At 37.0% G+C, this 22,122-nt stretch overlaps 1 protein-coding gene across 4 annotated transcripts in view; it reads left to right on the top strand.

Annotated features, from left to right (window-relative positions):
- Window positions 1–22,122, top strand: part of CHD9 (chromodomain helicase DNA binding protein 9) — an 84,669-nt gene that overhangs the window by 9,902 nt on the left and 52,645 nt on the right. For all 4 annotated transcript variants that reach the window (XM_027879005.1, XM_027879006.1, XM_027879003.1 and 1 more), the window contains one exon: window positions 3,571–5,173. In XM_027879005.1, coding sequence (XP_027734806.1) covers window positions 3,737–5,173 — 1,437 coding nt within the window. In that variant the 5' untranslated portion in view covers window positions 3,571–3,736. The remainder of the gene's footprint in view (window positions 1–3,570; window positions 5,174–22,122) is intronic.

The following is a 22,122-nucleotide window of genomic DNA, read 5'->3' as shown; positions in this document are numbered from 1 at the left end:
TTTGGGAAGAAAGTGACTCCAATTTGGAAAGCAACAAAAGCAAAGGATGTGAATTTTGTGCAATTAAAAAAAAACGACCCTTTTTTTCAATAATGTCAACCATCTTTAATCTAAAGAAATTTTGTGGTATTACACACACCTGCACATCAAAACAGGAGAAACAAAACAGCCACAAAAATCTCACTAGAAAATACATTTTTTTTTTTCTAAAAGCTACTGGTATTTTTTAATGTTTGTAGGCATCTAAAGAAAACAGCTAAGATTACTTCATAGGTTACAGAATTTGCCATAATGTGTTCTCTCCGTATATTAAGTACAGCTTGCTGAAATATAATTTTGAGGCTTCAGTTAAAAATTGAGTTAAAAATTAATGCTAACATGGATCTCTTAAAGAAGTATAGTAAGTAGTCTAAGCACATGGTGGGACTTTCTGATACCATGTTGTTTTATGCAGAGAGTTCTGTGATATACTTTGGTGTGGTTTTGCTCTGTTCAGCTTAAGCAAAGCTGTTCTCAGTAAGAAATTGTCCCATTCATAGTGAAGGCAAATATGGTTGAGAACGGTAGAAATTTGTTTTCAATTGCATTGGAGAATGGATTTTCCTTCCAAGTGAAATTTGTCATTTGTCATGTTGGCTGACTTGAACTTGCATGAACAACTATAACAATAGATAAGCTACTGTTTGGTTTTTTGTTTGTGTGTGTGTGGTTTTTCTTCTTTCTTTCTTCTCTAAACCTTCATTTATATTTATTATATTTATTTCCCAGATGCTACCTGCAAGAAAGGATGAGAGGTGTAGGAGGGGAGTTTGTTCATGTCTGGGGAGTAGAGGGAGGGAAAGTTACATGAGGTGTTTGGTGCGAGCAAAACCAGTGTAGGATTGATAACAGGCTGCTCTGAGTTACTCTGACAGTTTGCTCTATGTGCCAGTTTGCTCCAGTTTTATGGTCTTACTCACAGCTGGAACTGTAGCCATGGACTGGGACTTAGTTCTGACAATTTAGTTTAAACCCGTACATTTCAAATCTTTGTCATCTTCAAATTAAAAGACAAGGTACTTGAGTGAGCTTTTGAGTATTTAGCATGAGGTCTGTGAACTCTGTAACAGAAATAGAGTTCTAAACAAAACCAGTATGTTGAGAGTATGATTTTACTAAAGAGATGTCTTATTACTCAAAAATAATTAGAAATGCATACCAGTGAAAAGTAATTATAAAATAAAATAATGCATATGTGTGTGTGTATATATATTTAATTTCTTTTGTGTGTTTTTACTTAATGAAAGAGGCTACCTGACCAGGTTTTATCCAAATTTTAGTGATACCAATAAGAGAAAATGGATCTTTTCAATCCATATTGAGCTATGGATATCATGGCACTCTAGCACAAACACTCCTAACTGTTAGGGATCAAAAGAGTTCATATCTACTAAATGTTCTTTTTTTAGTTTTCTACATTACTGGGATTTTGAGGAAATTGTGCTGTCCCTCTGTGCCTTTCAAATCTGACATGTACATTGATCTTTAAATCTATGATGAAATATAATTTATTTTGGCACATCAGTAGGAAGTAACTTCTGTATTATTTAATTAACTGAGCTTTTTGAACTTGGCCAAAGCTTTAGCTAAAATCTGACAAGTAATGATAGTGTAATTGTCTTTTAATATTGGGGAGGGAATGTCTCTCATTTCTAAGTACTATGCAGAAGTGATCAGTTCTTTGACTATCTGGTTTTTAACATGCTGTACTGTCCACCTCTTTTGACACAGTATTCCATCTGCTAATCGATGGGCAAATCACAGAGAGCCACAAAGCTGTTCTGCTGTTGTGTATTACACAGAATTTAGCAAATATAGTGATGGTTATATTAGCCACGCTATAATAACCTAAACCCATGCCAGGTCATCCACCTGGATCCTGCTGTTTGTTTGTCATCTCTTGGAAGGTGTTTGATAGTGGGAAAGTCATCATTGTGTTGCTTTTAATCAGAAGCAGACAACTTAATCAGTGTTAGGAGATAATGAGGTCTAATCTCTATTAATGCTTCCTTTATTTTGGTACTTTAGGATATCCTAACTTTAAGCAATAACTTGTACATGTATCATGTGGAAACCACGGCTACTTTGCTGTGCTAAGCTGTCATCTTCCTAAGCTTCTGTCACTTTTTGAATGGCATTCATGTTCTCTCAATTCATTAGCACTCATACTAGTCCATATTTGATAGATGTCGCCAATTGGTGCCTTTCAGTACGATACAGGATCCATCTGTCCTTTCTGTGTATAGACCAGAAGTTTTGTCTACTCAAACCCTAAGCATGGTTTGTGAATTTAAGTGTGGCTTTATTCTGACTATGGTCACACCACCTTCAGTGGACTAGGAATATAAGCAGAACGGGTTTTCATCAGCTTGTCCAAGACAGCTTTGTGCTTACTAGGTTCAACATGAACCTTGTCCATCAGAGAATATTTCAGATTTGCAGGGTGTTTATTTCTGGAAGGATCCTATACTCATTTTATTATTAAGAAAATTCATCAAGGAATTACAACCAAAGTGGAGGAGGAGAGTATGAAGGTGACCTTTAGTAATAGGGTCAGGAATTAAAAGTTGTGGCTGTTTTCTTTCCTTTTTTTCCCTCCCTTTAATTAGAGATATGTATTAACAGGATAAAGGAATGATTAGTCCATCAAAATGCTCATTTAAAGTGACTGCTCCTGTATTCTAGAGGGTTACTACTTATCTGGGGAGTTAAATTATCACAGACATGCATTTTCATTCATTTCCCATTCTGTTTGATTACACTAAGAATATGTGAGTTTTTAGGCTAAAGTTAGATTAACCACCCTTTTCAACTCTTGCCTTAAATCCCTGATTGCAGACTAATTCATTGGTGATTGCTCAGTGATACTATGAATAGTTTCAAATGTTTCAGAGCTAGGTAAGTGTGTAAACTCTGTTGAACCAAAGGTAGTTCCTTCCTATGTTTTATCTTTGTATCACAGTATTAATTCTCTTGTCTTTTCTCCAAACAAGAGTCCATTATGTCTTTAGGAGATAAAATACTGTTTCTCAGAAACTTAATGCAACTTAAATAGAAGAGCTTTTCTCAGCTTTTTTCTTTTCTCTCATCTTTTCCTACTGATTTTAAATGTAGCTCATAACCTTTCAAGTTTTTTGTTTAAACATACAGAATTACCGTATGCATCTTGTGTATTATATGATTTCTCTATAAGCGAATTCTAATCCTGGACTAGTAAAACGCAAGTCTGATACAGTTTGGTAATTTTCATGAATATGGCCAAGAAGAATCTAAAACTGTGCTTCGAGTGAATGAAAAAATGAACCTGTTACATTTACATCATGATTATATAAGGGACAAAAAATATAAACCCTGCCCCTGCACAGGGCAGTGAATATAAGCAAAAATAACTTGTTTGATCTGTGGTTTTAACTTAAGTATAATTTTATGAACAAAATATCAAAAATCCTTAAAAATGTTGGGGAGGGGAAGGAGCAATGAGGAAAGCCATTAATGTTCTTTTTTTTTTTTCCCCCTCTTCCTTTCCTTTAGGATGCTTTAACACTTGAGGACGAATGTTTCATCAGAAGCACTAATGGATGTTGGCATGCCTTGGATAAGGTGGTGACTGCCGGATGTCATTTGTTTCTGTTCACTGCAGAGAGACAAAACTGACTCCATTTGGAGTTGAGAGAAAAAGCAGAACAGACCTCTCAAGATGACTGATCCTATGATGGATTTTTTTGATGATGCCAATCTTTTTAGTGAGACCTTAGAAGGTTTGTCAGATGATGCCTTTGTTCAACCTGGACCTGTTTCACTTGTTGATGAATTGAATTTGGGTGCAGAATTTGAACCTTTGCACATAGACTCATTGAACCATGTGCAAGATGCTCAAAATCAACAAAAGATGAGTGAGTTTGATCAGCTGAATCAGTATGATTCACTGAAGCTTCACTCAGTAAATCAGTCTTTTAATAGCTCAGCTGACAATGTCTTATCACCACACTCTCAATTCAATTGTTCACCAGTTCATCCGCAAAGCCAGTCCAATGGGATGTTTCCAGATGTGGCCGATGGCAGTCCTATGTGGGGTCATCAAACTGCCACAACGGTTTCGAATCAAAATGGGTCCCCTTTTCACCAAGGACATTCTCAGTCTATGCAGCAAAACAAAAGCTTTGTAGCACACCATGACTTTGCCTTATTTCAGGCTAATGAACCACAGCATCAGTGTGCCTCGCTACGGTCGCAACAAAGCAGAAACAACACGGGGCAGGATGCTCTGAGTCAGCCAAAAGACTTCATGGAAGTGAACGTATCTACTTCTCTCAGAGTCAGTGTTAACCACCCTCCTTCGGTTTCTAATCCATCGACTTCACAGCAGCCTCTGTCCGTTCAGCAGTTTTCTCAAACTGCAAGTGCTTCATTACATTTTTGTGGGAATCAGGAAGGAAACTTTGATGGACAGTCCCCAACTATTACTCCGTGTTCTGTTAGTAATAGTCAACAATTTTCATCTCCTTATTCTTACTCTAATAACCACATTTCTCCTACCAGCCTTCTTCAGCCTACAACAGCTCTTTCTACCAGCCAGCAGACACACTCTATCTCTGACTTCACTGGAAGCGATGCCTTTACATCTCAAACAGGGACCAAGCAAGAAACAACTGAGCACATGTTGAATCCCAATACACCTCTGAATTCAAGTACTTTTCAAATGTTGCATTCTGCGCATCCTCAGGGCAACTTCAGTAGTTCAAAACTCTCTCCTGTGAATATTAATTTTCCAGCTTCCACTGGTTCTGCTTCTCAGATAAGCCATTTCACTGACCCTATTGAAAGCAACGGTTTTACATCTTTAGATGACAACCTACTTCATCAAGTCGAGACTCATAATGAACCATTCACAGGACTTGACCCAGATGACCTCCTTCAGGAAGACCTTCTGCCACAGTTCGATGATTCTGCATTTGTTCAGGATAGCACAAGCCATGTTTTAGAGCACGACCTAGAACACCACATAACCCCACAGCAAGTGACACAGTCACCCGATCTGGTTCGGGCACAGTCTCAAAGTCAGATCCATCCCTGGCATTCTTCAGTTTCTAATCAGCACCTGCAAGGCAGGAGTCGTGTAACCTCACAAGGACAGGTATGTAGGGATTTAGGGGGTGGGCATCTGAGCTGTTTGGTTTGGTTGATCGGGTGAAATGAATAATAGTGATCGGTGCTTGTGTCAAAGGATGATAACTGAAGTCTCTGAGCTGTTATCTGACCCTGAAGAAGTCTAGGTGATGGCTAGTTTAGGAGAAAAGAACCAGTTGATGCAGACCTTGTTTTTTCCTGCTGTTTTCTTACCACTTCAGAAAACAAGACTTAGATGACCTGTAATATTTATATATTAACATGGTGCCACTCCTGCTGCTTATATTTCTGTACAGCAGTAGTACAGAAAGTACAGCAGAGAAAATTGGTTGGTTTGTGATTTTGCTGCAAATATAATGGCTTATTGTCTTGAAAAATACTTACAGAAAAATGTTTTTAAGAGCTCTGGTAAGGTTTGTGTGGCTGATTTCCTGCAAGAATTGCAGAGGTTAAGTTCTTACTCGGTCCTTTGCTTCGTGTCTTTGTGCACACCCTTTTTATTCCTGCTTGATGTTATTAGTAATAATAGGAAACATATAAAAAGCTGTGTGTATGCTGGGTTTTGCTACTTTTGGCCAAACCAAAAAGCTCAGCAGTTGTTTTAGTATAATGTGCACATCTACTGTGAGTATCGAGGCCCTCTGTGTAGGGACAAAATAGCATAAAAATTGTAGTGTGGTGATTTTTTTTTTTATGGGATACAAGAGAAACCAACTTTGCAGACAGTGCTTTTCAGTTTATCTGAGAGAACACTGAAAAGAAATTAAAATTGTGTGAGTATTGAAGTGTTCAGATAGTCCTTCAGTTCTTCAGTCTGTTTCTTACGATTGCTTTCTTATATGTAACTTAGTGAATTTTGAAATAGTTTTAATTCAAATATTAAGTCCACTTTTCTAATGCTGGCCTTTATCTTCATCTGTGTCATCATCTTCTCCTTTAGAGAAAGTATGTAAGTCATTAAATTGAAGTACAGACTGATGCTTCTCGTTCACTTAGGTCCTCTACAAGAGTTAAGCTTTTCAAAAGCAAATAAAGTAGGGCAGGTAAAGTTATTTTTTCACAACACGGTAACCAGCAAAATTATGTTCCTATCACAACTGCTAGAAACCTCAGCATGTGTGAGATTCTTGCAGAATTTTCAGCTCAAAAAATTCCTAATTTAAAAGAGAATACATTTTGAATAAAAAGAGATTTATTAAGCAAAGGCACAAATAATTGCTATTTGAGCTTTTAAAGTTTATCAATTCTGAAAGCTATTGCTATGATTTTGGAGATCGGTTTAGTGGCTTTCCTTGTTAATACTTGTAGAGTGGTATTAGTGACTGCATTACCTAAAGATCAATACCTTAATAATAACAAAGTTAATCTCTGCTTGGCAGTTTCCAGCCCAAATTTGATTTGACAGGAGTGTCTGAAACTCGTTGGCAGAAGGAGCAGGACCTTCTGTATTATTAATACACATGTTCTGGTGCCATTGCTGGTCATGTAGGATTTCCAAAATTGGGAGATGGTCTGTTGAAATCCATGTGCATATGAAGAGTGAAAATAGGAATTTTTATTTTAAACTCCTGTTTTATGTTCTAATAGGAATTTAGCTTGTATTTGGAAAGGAAGAGAGAATGGAAATGTTTTCTAATTTTTAATCTGTACATTTCAAAACAGAGGCAACTTTACAAAAATATATAGATATGCAGATAGATTTAAAAAGGTTTTAGTAACTGTATTATTTCTCTATATTCTTGCTACCAATCTTGTCTCTACCTGAGAGAATAGTGTCTTACTGTGAAAAAAATTATTGGGAAGGAAAGGAACTATTCACTCCTCCTTCTACTTAGTTTGCAGGACACAGGCCTGGGAAGGAGACAATGTAACATTTTTCTTTTCCCTCTTTAATTTTACGTCATTAGTGTTAGGTAAGGGTTTAACACACTTAATCTTCGGTCTTGGTTGAATGGATTGCTTCTCCAACTTCTGCTTATGCTTATGGAATGTGTAATTGCAAAATCCTGCTGGTGAAACTTTTTCAGTAAATTGTGGTGTGATGTTGATGGAACTTGTATGAACAGCTCTGGGCCGAGCTGAGCTTGATTAAAACTGAGTGATGCAGTAGATGCAATCTGGTGGTTTTGATAAACATTTCTTTCCCCTTCGCTACCTAAAAAAAAAAAGAAAAAAAGAAAAAAAAAAAAAAAAGAGGGCACAGCCTAAGGAGCTACTCCTGTGAGTTATCTCTGTAACCTAAAGACACAGGGTGTAGTAGCTCCGAGGGAAACAAGATCCTGCTTTAGTGTGTGCACAGTCCTGCTGGGAAGAGGAGCAGCAGAACACGGGGCTGGGAACAGCAGGACTGAGGCTCTTGGTCTCCCATGAGCATACTGGGGGTGAAGGGTGAAGAGGAAGTGGATTCCAGGAAAAGTGGGGGTGGTGAGAAATCCAGGAATTAGTATCATTTTTGAAGAGCCAAGTGGCAAAAAGTAGGTCTATAATAGAACTTTCTGATGCTGTGACTTTCATGTTGGATATGTCAGAACCTTGTAAGACTTACTTCAATCTTACTGACATTAGTTTTAGAACTTTGTTTTGTAACAAAGAATAAAGTTTTGAGATTTGTGTAGAGAATTTGAAGCTTTGGAAAGTTGATTTTGGTTTTTATCGTAGTGTGAAAAGAAAGAAACTTTACAGTATTTGAAACTTTTACGTTTTTTCCCTGGAACTTTGAAGTGAAACCAACAGAAACCAGATAGTTGTAAAACTACTTGGTTTGGTTGCTATTATTTTGGGGTATGCAATAAACTGTATAAATTGGATTCTGACCTTGAGTTTATGTAATGGGATGAATGTTTAATGTTTCTTTCAGAAATTGGTTGTGAACCAGTAGCTGTCCAACTGTCACGAGGAATGTACAGATGCAAACAATGTAGAAGCCTCTTTAAATCAGCCCTGTATGTAGTGTGAATAGTAAAGGAAAAATATGGCAATTACTGAAGTTAAGTGTTTCAGATCTGTCTTTTGACTGCCTGCAATTCTAAGAGGCACTTTAGTTCTAATTCTCACTTCTGTTCTTTGATCACTTTGTAGAATTTCAGGTTCAAGATAAGTTTATTCTGTTTGACCTTTTTTCAAATGTGTGCAGGTGAACCAGAGAGAAAAAAGGGGTAGTGAGGGATGGGGAAGGAATTTTGGTCTCACTTAAACTGGTTGGCTTTAGACAAGGCGTTGGGTGGGAAAGGATTTTGACAAGTTTCATATGTAATAGTTAGGGTGAGCTGTTAATTATCTAAAAAGACCATGTTTATACTGGCTTTTGTACACATTGAGTAAACAATTACTAGTGAATTTAATTTTTTTTTCTATAGCTTCAGCTTGATAACGGTTGAGATTTTCTCAGAAAGGACAAGTTTATTTCATGAAATAGTTAATGAGCTGTAGCTGTTGGAATGGACCCAATATTAGACAACCAAAGATCTTTAACTGCAGTTAGGCTGAGGTTATTTAAATTAAAAAAGAACATTAAATACTTGTTTCAGTATTTGAAAGCAAGCATACTCATCACAATTTTACTTTTATGGCTATTCTTATAATGGAAATTAATTTAAAAATTAATACAGTCTGTTAGGTGTATTAATGCTACAGAATTAAAAACAATCTAGAGTGTCTTATGCTGCTAATACACTTTCTATGCTTGCTGTAATTAGATTAGAATTGTAAATAATTTGTGCTTCTTAATTTTACATCATGCATTTTTCATCAGAGTTTGAGAACAGAAAGTGGAGAAATGAAGATTCATGTAGCCTCAGTGTTGACTAATACAAGACTTCTGATCTTATTAACTCCACTTAAAACTGTTTTGAGTTTGCTAAATAATCTATTTGCTTTTCATAAAGTTGAAAAAAGATGACAAAAATCCAGGCTTCAACTTCGTTTTGCATATTTAGAAGAAAAAGAAAGTTGAAAAGATAATCTGAGGTGTAAACTCTTCTAAGAGACATTTACAGCCATCTCACTGTGTATGTTGTTCTGTAGTAAGTGTTCTAAGTCTTCTGGCTACATACATGACAATGGACAAACTGAGGTTAAACTGAAAAATGATATTCCATTAATAATCCTAAGTGCTATAGGACAATGTGGTAGACTTACTTCTTAAATCAAGTGAATAATTTTTTTCCTTTTTGTGACTAAAAGTTGGCACCTAACTTGACAATTCCGTGTATTCATGAGTTCCAATATCTCACATTGTTTTTCTAAAAACTGACTTAAAACATGCAAGTTGTTTTATGCCTGCAAGCTTGAGCTGTCCTACCACTTGTTTTATAGCAACAGATGATGTTTTTTTGAAAGTTTGTCTTGCCCTTGTTGAAAGCTTGGCAGAGAAAGTCTGAACGTTGTAGATAATTGCTTGGTTGGTGGTGTACCCCAGGACATCTGGATCTATCAGAATGCCATAAACTCATATATATATGAACATCCCACCAGAGAGGCAATTAATTTTCACCAGGCTTATGTGCTGCTGAGGTGCCCTAAATTGTCACAGGCCTTTCAACTCTGACTGTCTTATCAGATGCCTCTCTTTTATATCAGCTCTAAACTCACTGTAGACATGTATCCTCTGGATTACTCCACTTGTAAACCTCTTATTCTGCCATTGGTTGCTGTTCTACTTGTATATGAAATCTTGGCACTGTAAAGTTTTTATGAGAGAAACACATAGTAAGCAGTGATGTGTTTTCTTGGCTAGTTATGAGAGCCAAAACCAGACAACTACTTGATAAATGCAGTTATGGAAGATGTATCAAAATCAAGGGTGTAGTATTTGTTAGAGTGTACTTTTTACATTCTCTATGATTTAATTTTAAGGAAGCCTGTAATGAGAAATATTTTAAACGGACTGATCACACTATCTAGAAATTCTTTGTAGAAGACACTGGGTGTTTTGCACAGTAACTTTATAGATTATGGCTCCTAAGTGCTGGTACAAAACAAGATTGTAAAATTATGGTGCTGCTTGATGTGTGTTGCTTGGGAAACAGTGAATGACTGAGCATGACAAAATACACATCTCAGAATTTGCCCCGCTTTGCTTCAAGTCAGAGCTTGGACTTGATGATTTTGGACGTCTTTTCCAGCCTTAATGGTGCTGTGATCTGAAATCTAGACATTGTTCCAGTAAGCACTGGGGTGCATTACAAATCATAACTTGTAATCTTCAGATGTAAAAAACCCACACACCCTTAAAAACAACCCACAGACCAAAAGAGCCATAAAACCTTGTCCTTTTTCTTAAAGTGCTTAATAGTGCTGGTATAGCTCCCATTAAGCATATCCACTGTATTTATATTGTTGCATTAATTAGGGTTAATTTTATGGGTGACATCATATTAGCAAATGTAGATCTTGTCTGAACTTTCCTTTTAAGCATTTCTACAAGTTGTATGCACTGGATTTAGTTTTCTGTGCTTCAGGAACATTTTTCACCTTCCTTTTAGGAGCTCAAATTCTCTACCACAGTGAGGCACCAGAATTCAGTTGTCTTCCAGCACCTAATAGGTTTATCATCTATGCTGAAGTAGTGAAAGTAATCCTTCCACTGACCTTCTTGTACAATATTTTGCAGCTTTTTTTGCTTTCTTCCTTTGATTTGAGAAAGGGCTGCACAACCAGGTGGGAGTGGAAGTGGCAAAGCTGTGTCAAATGCACAGAGTTAATTAGAGGAGTAGGGCAATATCTCTGAGCCTAAGCAGTGCAGGTCCTGGAATGAACCAAGTTTTTAAATTATAGCTGTATATCACATGATTTCATTATTAATCTGTGGGGTTTTGCCAATGATATATTAATCATAAAGACAGTAATGTTTTGATAGCTTTATTTATAGTTGAATGTGTAAGAAGCATTTGCTTTTGTATATAATTTATATGTTTTATATAAGCCTTTTATACATTTTATTTCTTTTTAAAAATTACAAATTGCATATGTTGGGGAAAGGAAGTACATGTTTGTGAGATTAGTTTCTAACACATTTACAGATGATTAATTATGATAATATGCCCAAAAATTGCTGGGCTTTTAAGAACAGGGAAATGTGCCAGAGTATCTGTTTTACTGTTTTAAAGAGTTTATGAGATTGTAATTACCATCTCCAAGTTAAATTGTTTCATCTTTTTTGAATATTTTTGCTATCACTGTTGCTTTTCTTAAGTCTCTCTCAACCTTTGTCACTTGTCAAATAATTAGGCTGTCCAATTCTTTGTGTGTTTCTTCTTTTAAATTAAGTACTTGCTGTTTTAATGATTGTTATAATATAGGAATATGATTTTTCCTGAGATAATTGCACACTCATTAAATGACTGCTATAATTGTCTTTTAAATGTGCCAAAAGAGAAACATTTTTGCAAAAAGTAGTTAACAGATGGCAGGCATAGGAAGGAAGCTTCTGGCTGGGTCAAATTACAGGAGTAATCCTACAGATAGCAAGGTGAGACTAGTTGACTAAAATAAGTTCAATTTACATTATTTTTTAAATGATATTGCAGGATAAGTGTGGTTGAATAATCTAAATAACTATTTGCAAACAGATGTCTTGTTAACACTGGAAAACTGTAAAGCAATTCAGTAATGTAAGAGTACTGATACAATTGTGCAAGCTTAGTGTCTGGAAGAAATGGTACCTAATTACAGAGAAAAGAGAAAACAAAATCCATGTTAAATTGTCTTTTAAAGACAGCAGCCCGTCCTGTAGGCTGTTAAAGCTGCAGTTCAATATATGCCTAGACTATAATTAGTTAAGGGAAGAAAAGTTTAAGAAAAAAAACTTTCTTCCACTTTGTGTTGTGTTAATGCAACCATTTGTGCTATGAACTGAACTGGGAAACTCCTTGATGTGCAGAGAAACTTTGCACTTTTTTTGTCAAGGGTGTTTTTCAGGAATAGAAGTTCCTGGTTTAGTTCTCTCAGTTGCCCAGAATCATATTCCATAAAGCAGTGGAGGGGAGCTGTCAGTGCATGCAAGTATCTGACAGTGTCAAGAGCAGGGGGCCAGACTTCTCAGTGGTGCCCGGGGACAGGACAAGGGACAATGGGAACAAACTGAAATGGGGGAATTGCCATCTGAATGTGAGGAGAAACCTCTTTGCTGTGAGGGTGGCAGAGCTCTGGAACAGGCTGCCCAGAGAGGATGTGGAGTCTCCTGCTATTCAAGAACCATCTGGACATGATCCTGTGTGACCTGCTCTAGGTGACCCTGCCCTAGCAGGGGAGTTGAACTAGATCATCTCCAGATGTCCCTTCCAACCTCAGCCATCCTGTGATTGTGTGAGAAAGGAGTGGGAAGCATCATTTTCTGCAATAGAGGCAAAATAATTGTGCATGGAACTGTAGCTTCCAATGCAAAGAGAGTGCAAGTGGCCTCGATGTGGGACTATCCGTTGGCTCCAGTAACCACTAATCTGTTTCGACTGACACTATTATCTAAACTTTTTAGTGGCTTCAAACATACCATTGCCTCTAAAACATCCAGAACAGTGCTTTATCTTGAAAATCATACACTTTATGAAGTGTTAGTGAAGTGCTGTTACTGAAAGAGAAGCAGAACTTGTAAAGATGTTAACCAGTAGTAAGGCTTCAAAGCCAGAGAATCTGAATTACATTTGGAATTCATGTGGCTTTTGTCCAGATGTCTGTGTCTTTGTGCACTCAGGTTTTATAGTTTCTTTTAGCTATTATGTTAATTTTAAATATAGAGATCAAAATAATTTCTAGCACTTTGGCTACCTAACAGCCTCCTGCATTTGGAGAGGTATTGTTTTCTTTGTTCATTATCAGCTTAAAAAAAAAATTTCTCAAGTTCCTGGTTACATGGATTTTGAAGAGAGTGTCTGTTGTCAGGTGTTGAGTGGATTGGATTTGGGATCTCTAAAGGCTAATAAATATAAATTAGTGGGTTTCTAGGAAAATGAGACTGAGAATTCTAATGCTGATTTGACTGAGTTTGATAAATGAAACTAGCAATGTTAGGCTAGAGAAGATGACAAGTCTTACATTTTTGAAAGCTGTGTAATTTGCAGTAGAGATTGATTTTTCTTTCATAAATGTGGCAGGTTTTCTTTTGTGTGGATTATTTGGCTTGTGTTTGTACTTACTTGGTTTTTTTTTTCCCTTGATATCTTACTGTGAAGGCAAGCATTTTAATTTATATCTCATGAAATTGTTCCCATCTTTTACATACTGCCTTTTCAGGAGTTAGTCTGTATTTGAGAATAATTTCAATGTTTGTCGTGTATCATATATGTGTACATAATGCTATTCAGCAGCATATTGAATTGCAAACCAGAATTAGTTTCACAGATTGATAGGAAGTTCTCTTTTAAGAGATATTCATGACTTCACAATTTAGTTTTAGTTTACATCTTGGAAGGAAAAGAAGATAGTTTTAAAGAAGACATTGCAGATATTTTGGTTCTGAGCATTTTGTGTATTTTCCTATAGTTTGAAACATTATTTTAAAAACCTGTCATTCAAAGCTGTCTTTCTGAAACAATCTTAAGTAATCTTAAAAGCCATTGTTTCACTGTACCTTTTGTTTTTCACTGTACCAGTTGTTTTTACTGAGTACCACAGAGAGTTCTTTAGTAATATTTTAAGCAAACTTACAAGGAAAACATAACAATTGTGATTTTTGTGACTTGCAACATGCTATGGCTTATAGTACCTGTTTGTATCTTCAGAAGAATAAGAAGATGCAGTACATGTGAGTTGGTTTTCATCTTTAAGTCTTTGTAGCAGTTGTCCATGAGGCCCAGGTATGGCTTAGCTTGATGTGTAAACTCTGTTGTAGCAGGAACTTTGGTCTTTGCAACTCGTAAAAGCAGCAACCAGCTGTTACAGAACCCAAGCTGTCACAGGGAAGGCAGGTAAATTATTTAAGGAACATCTGAGTGACAAAATCAGACATGTGTCTTAATCTCCTTGAGTTCAGTAAGAACAATTTTTTAAAAAGATTAGGCAAATTTATTTTGATGTGTCTGCATTGTAACTCCTATTTATATCATCCTTGGGAGGATTCTTTGACGTGCAGTCACATCGTCTTATGAAATCTGAGCAGCTCCTGACACTACATGAGGGATGTGTTTTGTGGTGCCAGCCCAGCGTGCTTTTATGGCTTAATATGGTATAATAGCAAATGTGTACAGGCTTTGATTTCAGATTTCAGAAATGGTGACCCAACCTTGCTTATTGGGGACAGAGGAACGAAGGGGCTCATGCTTGTGAGTGTGCTTGGGGATGTCCTTGGCAGCACACTGTGGTCTCTGACCAGGCTGTCATTCTGCTCTATGTCGATGGCACTTTCTGTTGACTTCAACGCCACTAAAGATGATAAGAATGTCTCTTGTCTTGACCTTTCCAGTGGGTCTAGTCCTGCCACTTTTGCTAGCAGCCAGACTGAGCTGAGATAAAAAGTTACCACTATGCTTATCTTTCTAGAGACCTGTCTTGCCACTTTTTCTGTTTGATCTCTACCAAAAGTTCATGCTCCCTGCTGGTGGGAGTTTTTGGAGTTTTCTAGTGTGTTTTTGTTTTGTTTTGTTTTTTTGTTTGTTTTATGGTTATCTCTATGAAGCTCTTGGATGTGATGTTCTTTCTCTAGAAATTTTTTAGGATACTTTTGGGGAAAAAAACAGTTTGAGTTTTTTGCTTTTTTGGGTTTCATTTGCCTGAAATCAAATTCTGCTGTTCTCCAGTAGTATTCTCTGACTTGGGGCCCCTATTTCCAAACCATCACACCTTTTTGATAAATTCCTTTTCTTTAGGCATCTTGTTTTACTCCTTAATTAGGGGGGGAGGATTTTGTTCATGAATATTTAACTAAGAAAACTAGATTCAACAGGAGTAGTTTCATTAGGTTAGCATATATGCTAAAGGAGTCCTTTGTGCTGAAGGTTCCAGCATCTAAAGCTGTTAAAGTAGTTCATTGAAGCTGAAACAAAAAATACGTAAGTTGGTTTGAACTGAAGTGGAAGAACTATGCCCCCCCTTTGATTTAAATGGAAATATGCTGTGCAGTCAGGACTGATATTAGTGACTCCCCAGCTGTTCACGTTAAAAATAATTGCTTTTCCCAGTTCCTGTCAGTATATATATTTTAATGAATGTTAAGTGCTGGGGGGTTTTAACTAATTGAAATTATGTTGAAAATATTTTGGTTACTCTGTTATCTTAACATTTTGGCTACTCTGTTGAGTATCGAGCAATACTACAAAGTTCAAAGATTGAGTAAACTTTTAAACTTCACAACTTCCCTTGAACAAAATTACTGTAAAGAGAGATATTACATGCCAGCCTTTCTGAATATGCAGTTCTGTTTTGCTTTAAGGATAATTCATGATCAGTATTTCCCTGTTAATCAAATGATACTTATTTTTCACCTTACATCTTTCACAGTACTTCATTGTTCTGCTATGAACAAACAATGAAAATACATACTTTTTAAAAACCAAACAAAAAAACAAATTTAAAAAGTAGGCTGCCTCTAATATCATAGAATCATTTCCTGGGACTGACCATGTTGCAGCATGTTTTTCCAGGAGCCTTCATACTCCGGATAAGCTTGTTCACTTATCTTCTGAGTGAGTTTTATTTTACCCTTGCACTTGATGTACTACAAAATTTGTGTAGAGTTTGGTGTTAAAACATACTGTGGAAGAGAATCTGTCTCTGTGTTTTGTTTAACCTGTGGTTGTTTCTCTTACCTAGTCCAGCTCTCCTTCATGTAGGTACTTGCAGGAGTGAGGTACTGAGACAAAAACTGGGCAGGTTCCTGCTGGTTCTGCGCAGTTCTTGCCCCACCTGCCCATCCTTTCATCCCTTCAGTACGTTCAGTGACTCCTCTAAGTAGCAGAAGAGTACAAAGAATGTACTGGGAGGGTTCTGCACTTCACAGCCCTTCACACCTGTAATGTCTTCTGCTTCTGGGACTGGTAACAGATGGAGGGGCTTTGAGGGGGCCAGTGGAAGGAAACAGTGACAGTAGTAAACTTCCTAAGGATGACAGATTTTTGTTTCAATTATAAAAATATGTTCCTACAAGGCCACTTCCACGAGAGCTTTAGAAGGAACACTGTAACTGAAATTAAGTTTTGACAAGAACCAACTACCATTAAGATTCTGTTGCCTTTTCTTGCTCAGAGATGTTTGCTGTCCTGGTTTGTTAGGGTGCTCAGGACAGGAATGCTGAAGCTGATCTTGGGTATTTGGATTAAGGGGAATAAAAAGCTCCTTGTTTGTTGTTCTTTTTGAAGATAGTTTGTGTGGGGTTTTGTCTCCCGGTCTTCTTTCTCTGGTTGGTAAAAAAAATAAAATCATTAGAAAATTACTCTCGTGGTAGCACACAAAACTGGTGGCCATACAGAACACAGGTGTGCATGTAGCAACTTGGAAAATTCAGTTTAATTTTGAGTTTGTTTTCTGTTGGGAAGACTTTTGCCATCAATTCTTTGATGTTTTACCTTTAAATCAGCATTTTGAAAGATTTCATCACCTTAAATTAGTGCAGCTTCACCTGATGTTATATTTTTCTGGAGTATAAAAGGTCATGAAAAAAAGGTTGGGGAGAGCTGCTCTCTTGCTGCTTTGCAGCATTCCACTCCCCACAGTGATAGAAGCTATCTGGCTTTACATGTTAAATAAATTTTTCCTGTTGTAAAAATAGGAAAATAGGGGAGGTGTTTCGGATGAACCAAACTGTTACCTGTATTTTCTAAGAGGTGTTGAATGATGTGAAATTTCAGTGAATCAATATATTTGTAGAGCTTAATCTGGGGATTTTGAACTCTAATGATTAGTCTTTTTAAACCAAAATATGTTTGAATTTTCTTGTCCATAAGTATTTGGTGACGTATTTTGCAGATTTATTTCCAGCTGCCCACACAGAACTTGCTTCAAACAGTGAACTGAAACCTGACTTTCCTTTTATAGATTACAGAGTTTAGTCAACTGTTTTTTAAGGAGTCAAATAATTGCAAAATTTGTAAGGTTAAGATGGATCAAAAATGCAAGAAAGAAACCTTTTTGCTAAAACATTTTGACACTTAGGATAGGTATTAAAGGCTTCAGAAAATCCATACAGGTATGGCATGCCTGTGAATTTGGTCTGTGCCTAATAATTCAATGGCACATCCACCAGTTGTCTTGAATATGAACATTACTTTTTTTTTTTTCCCCATATATAGGAGCCCAGAGTTTTCTCCTGTTAAGTAATATATAGTGATACTTGTCGTGGGGACCATAGGAGGAACGTGAGGTATGCACTGCTTGAGGCTCAGATCAATACAAGTACTGAGTGTTACTGGTTCTGCTTGTGAAAAAGAGCACTGAGGGGTTTTGCTGAGGCAGGGGGTTTTATTGGCATTGTCTGCCACTTTCCAAATAGCTGTGCACCATTAGAGACTGGAACCCAAGAGAAGTGGGTACAGAGCACCAAACCACTGAGAACTGACACGCATTCAATGCACTGACTTGGCAGAGCAAGCAGGATGAAGCTCTCAATTTCTTTTATTTCCTGGCAATTTAATGTGCTCCATTGCACAGTGCCTCCTTTAAGAATTACAGTGCAAATTACACACAGTTTTTATCCCGCTACTAAATATTCAGAAAAAAGCATTCTAACTATATTTGGCACTGAGCCCCAAAATACTGCCTTCAAACCAAGTCTTCCAAATGGAAGCAATATGTGTGCTGCGGACTAATTCCGTAACATCCAGTGCTGCCTCTACAGTGTGCCCAGGGTAGCAGCTGCTTACACTGAACAGTGGCTTGATTTTGTGCCCGTGAATGATAGGGGAAGTCAGTGGTTAGGAAGCTGCTACTAATAACTATGGTATCTTCACTATATTAGTGGCAAAACATGATTAGTTATATTGTTACTGGTTCTGTATCATTGAGATGTGAAACAACACCCTGTGTAGAGTGTGACATACAAACAGGTGCATGTTTCATCTTAGAAATACGACATTACAGATAACGAGAATGGAAGATGGAAAAGACAGATTCTCCCCCTCTTTTTCTTTTTCTTTTTTTTTTTTTTTTTTTTTTTTTTAATCTGTCTGTAACATGTCTATTTTAATTTGGGTTAGGTTTCACATATGCTTGTCTTGAAATTCTGTATCCTTTAAACACTGAGATGTGCATGAGCAATGATAATAAGCACGAAAAAGAAGGAAGAGTATTATCAGCCTATTGAAAGAACCACAATGTGGAATGCTTCATTGGCTCCCTTAATAGTTCCATACATGTACCAAAGAGAGTGGAGAAATGACAGAACCCCGTGGTCTCTTTCCAGTATATTGTCTGAGGAAAACTACATCTTTTGTAGCTGGGATTGCCATGCAGCAAAGGAGACTCCTTTCTGCCCACATGTGGGGTGACATGCATTCATGTTGTAAGCAATCTTCTACAGATGGACCTTGTCAAGGGTGTGGGTTCTTTTTTTCTTTTTGTAGATATACCTTTTAAATACAAATCAACCATTAAAAAAAATCACTGGAAGAGTTATTTATGCAGGCTATTCTAGAGGACAAAAGTTCAGAGTACTAGAATGGAATTCTGAAGTCACTGATTTGAGTTCATGCCTTTTTTTAAAGTTGCGTACATAAATATAATTTCATAATTCGAATGATGAATGGTTATTCCTTTAAGATTTTTCACTATAGCAGCTTAAAAGCAACTGCAGTTTTCAAATTTTCATGTGATTATGATGCGACAAAATAAGCTGATTTGGGAAAAAACCCAAACTATTGATTATCATTAGTTATGCAATTTATTTATTTGTATTATGGTTGTGATATTGATACTGTTTTGGTGACTTGACAAGCACAAAGGGATGCCTTGTTTAGTAATAAAGATGCACAAAGATGATGTGGTAATGCATGAAGATCAGGTTTCCAGGTGGATAATTTTAGCTGCTTTTAGTGAAGTTGATGTCAAGGTCATCTAGATTTTCCTAAGGACCTGGTAGTCCTGCAAGAATTTTTTATGCTCTCCAGGCATATGGTACTTAGTCTGAGCATCTTCCTGTAGGTCTGTACTACTACCAGTAGGAGTAAAAGGATAATTCAAGCCTTAGTCTGAGCATCTTCCTGTAGGTCTTTACTACTACCAGTAGGAGTAAAAGGATAATTCAAGCCATTGTAAATTCAGACCTTAGCTTTCTGTTGTCAGACTAGTTAGGGTCATAATTTAGTTTATAGTGCTAGCTAATGTTTGGGTCAGTAGATCCACGAGTGGAAAACATTATTTTTTTAAATCACAAAGGTGTGATTCATTAAAATTCCAGAGGAAAGCATTATCAGTCCTTGAAATATATCAAGAATGGATGCAACTAAGGAGAGATGCTCGGTCTTAAAGATTCTGTGAATGCATAGAATTGAAAGTAATACTACTCCATTGTGAATGGCCATACCTATTAAGGTGTTCTTACAGTGGAGGCCATGTTTTAGTATTGGAACAGATAAGGCAGGATTTGGGAGGGTTTTCTAGGACTTAGACCCTTTTTCCATGTTAAACTCACCTTCTCCTTGGGACTTCCTTTGTAGTGAAAACAAAGGATGTGAAGAAATACTAGTTGTTCTGGGGCAAATTAAAATGGGTTAGGCCTTTGAGGGGAAAACCCCAAGGTCTGTAAGTGTTGAGGATGATGGTTTGTCCTTGCTGGGGGAAGGACTGCTATGCCAGTGAACATCTTCAAATGCATGTCCTCTGCAACCACAGCGAAGTGTTGGAGAAATGCCTCTCCATGGAAAGCCTACTCAGCAGAGTAGTGTTGGCTATTGGGAAGACTCTGTCGTAGTTCAGTCTCTTGATATTGCCTGGTAACTTGGTTGCTTTTACATTAGCTTAATTAAGAAATCATTCGGATATGTGTAGGATTCCTTCTACTCTTGAGAAAACAGAATGCCAAATTTATTTGAATACTGCTGAGAAGATGCTCTCCTGGCTGTGAATCAGGGCATGTGTGGGGAAGTTTCCAGCTGTAGTCTGATCTATTCCACCCTCAGTATTTTTAGGGCTGGCTCTGTGGTGTGAACAGCAGCACAGCCCATACCTGCTGCTGTTAATGGCTTTTGCAGGCAGCAGCAGTAGTGTGAATCTGACGTGATTCCTGCCCGTTTCCCTGCTGCCCACAGGATTGCGTGGAGCAGCAGGGAACTGACAGGAGGCTTGTTCACTGCACTAGGCTGCTGCTTGGCAAAGCCATTAGCAGCAGCAGATACCCTGGAGCTCTCTCTGTGCAGACTCAAGACAACATTGCATTGGTTTACGTTCAGTTATATTTGGATGATAATCTTTGCAACCGTGAGAAGTGAAAACATATTTTTCCAAATAAAATCTTCAGTTTTTAAATACGTGGCTGCCTCAGGGTTTTCCTTTCCATCTTCTTCTGTATGTTTGTCAGTTAAGAATCTTTCTTATTCTGGATGGAATAGGTTTGTAAGCTGCTGGTGAAAGGATATGTTCCTTTAGGATGTTTGATCTGCACTCCCGCTCACTAAGGGGGAAGGGGTATTTTCAGTCTTGCAAAAGGCTTTTTCCTTTTTGTTACAGATGCTGCATAGCTTTTGAAATGGTTTTCAGTGTGCATGATGATTTATAAGTGTTCAATCATTTTATAGCCATGCATATATTTGAATCATGAAATTATTATCAGAATAAAAGACCTCGAGGCTGAATTAGGTGGCTTTTGTTGCTTCGGTTGCTAAGTACACACTGATCCTGTCCTCTGTAGTCCAAGTGTGTTCCATGTTCTAATCTCAAAACATTTGTGTTGCTTTCCAGTTTTGTTTTTTGTGGCAATGATGACTTTCTTGGTGAAGGTTTCATTACAGCTTTATTTAGCTTAGAATGGCTGGCTGGTGCCTTCCTGCTTGTTTGTGAATGTCATTTCCATATGGTTAGAAATGTCATGGCAAAATTAAAAAAACACTGTCTTGGATTTCTAAGAAATAGCTTAATGTTTGTGCAGTGCAGGAGACAGAACTCGGAAGGGATAGTGCAGAGCAAGAGCCTGAGGAATTAGAACACAGAAGAGCCTTGTCCAGCATACTCAAAATTCTACAGTAAGAATGTAGTAAATGTTGCTGAGGAATAAATTGGAAGGCAGCTTTAACCTCTGAGTCAATGTAGCAAAGAAACTTTGTTTTAAAGGAATAAAATATCTAGGAAGATGATTGTAAAAGGATTAATGAAAAAGCCACCATTTCTGTATTGCCTACTTAATAATTAAGCATTTTTGTTTGTTTGTTTCTGGCTTAGGAGCGTTCAAGAACGTACCAATGTAACAGTACTGACTTCAGTAGCATTTGACTTAGAGCTGAAATTATAGCAAGGGTACATTACGAATAGGTTTTTTTGTTTAGCTGATCTCAAAATGCAAAATAGTACATTATTTAGCATTTTTACTAAGATACAAAAGAATAACCCTAAAAGCTAAATCCATGTATTTTTTATAGATACTGTAAACATAATGTAGAAACATCTTGCCCAGAATTCTCAAAAGTAAAATTAATATGTAATAATTGTCCTTGTAATTAAGCTGCGTATTTAAAAATATCCTTGAATTTAAATAGTATTGTTAAGGAAAGAGACCATTTAATCTATTGGTACTATTAGTGTTTTCACTGGGCGAGGAACTTAATTTTGAAATGAATCTTAAATAGAAGTGAAATTCTGTTTTATTGTAAGGCCTAATCTTAACAATCTCAAAATCCTTGCAATATTTAAAACTTCCTATGGAAAAACACCCATATTGCAAAATAAGGGTATCAGTATATATTCAGCAAAACAGAAATAAAATCCTGATCTTTCTTCATTCTTCTTGAACGGGCTTCTGAGAATCAAGGGTATTGCTAGAATAGAGCTATGCTGTCAAAAGCTTCTTGGTCTTTTTAATAACCTTGCAAAAACCCCAACCAT

Source organism: Empidonax traillii, unplaced genomic scaffold, assembly GCF_003031625.1.
Source record: "Empidonax traillii isolate 1590-97213 ecotype Southwest subspecies unplaced genomic scaffold, ASM303162v1 scaffold49:size1601597, whole genome shotgun sequence".
NCBI lineage: Eukaryota > Metazoa > Chordata > Aves > Passeriformes > Tyrannidae > Empidonax > Empidonax traillii.
This window is presented reverse-complemented; position numbering and strand designations above follow the sequence as displayed.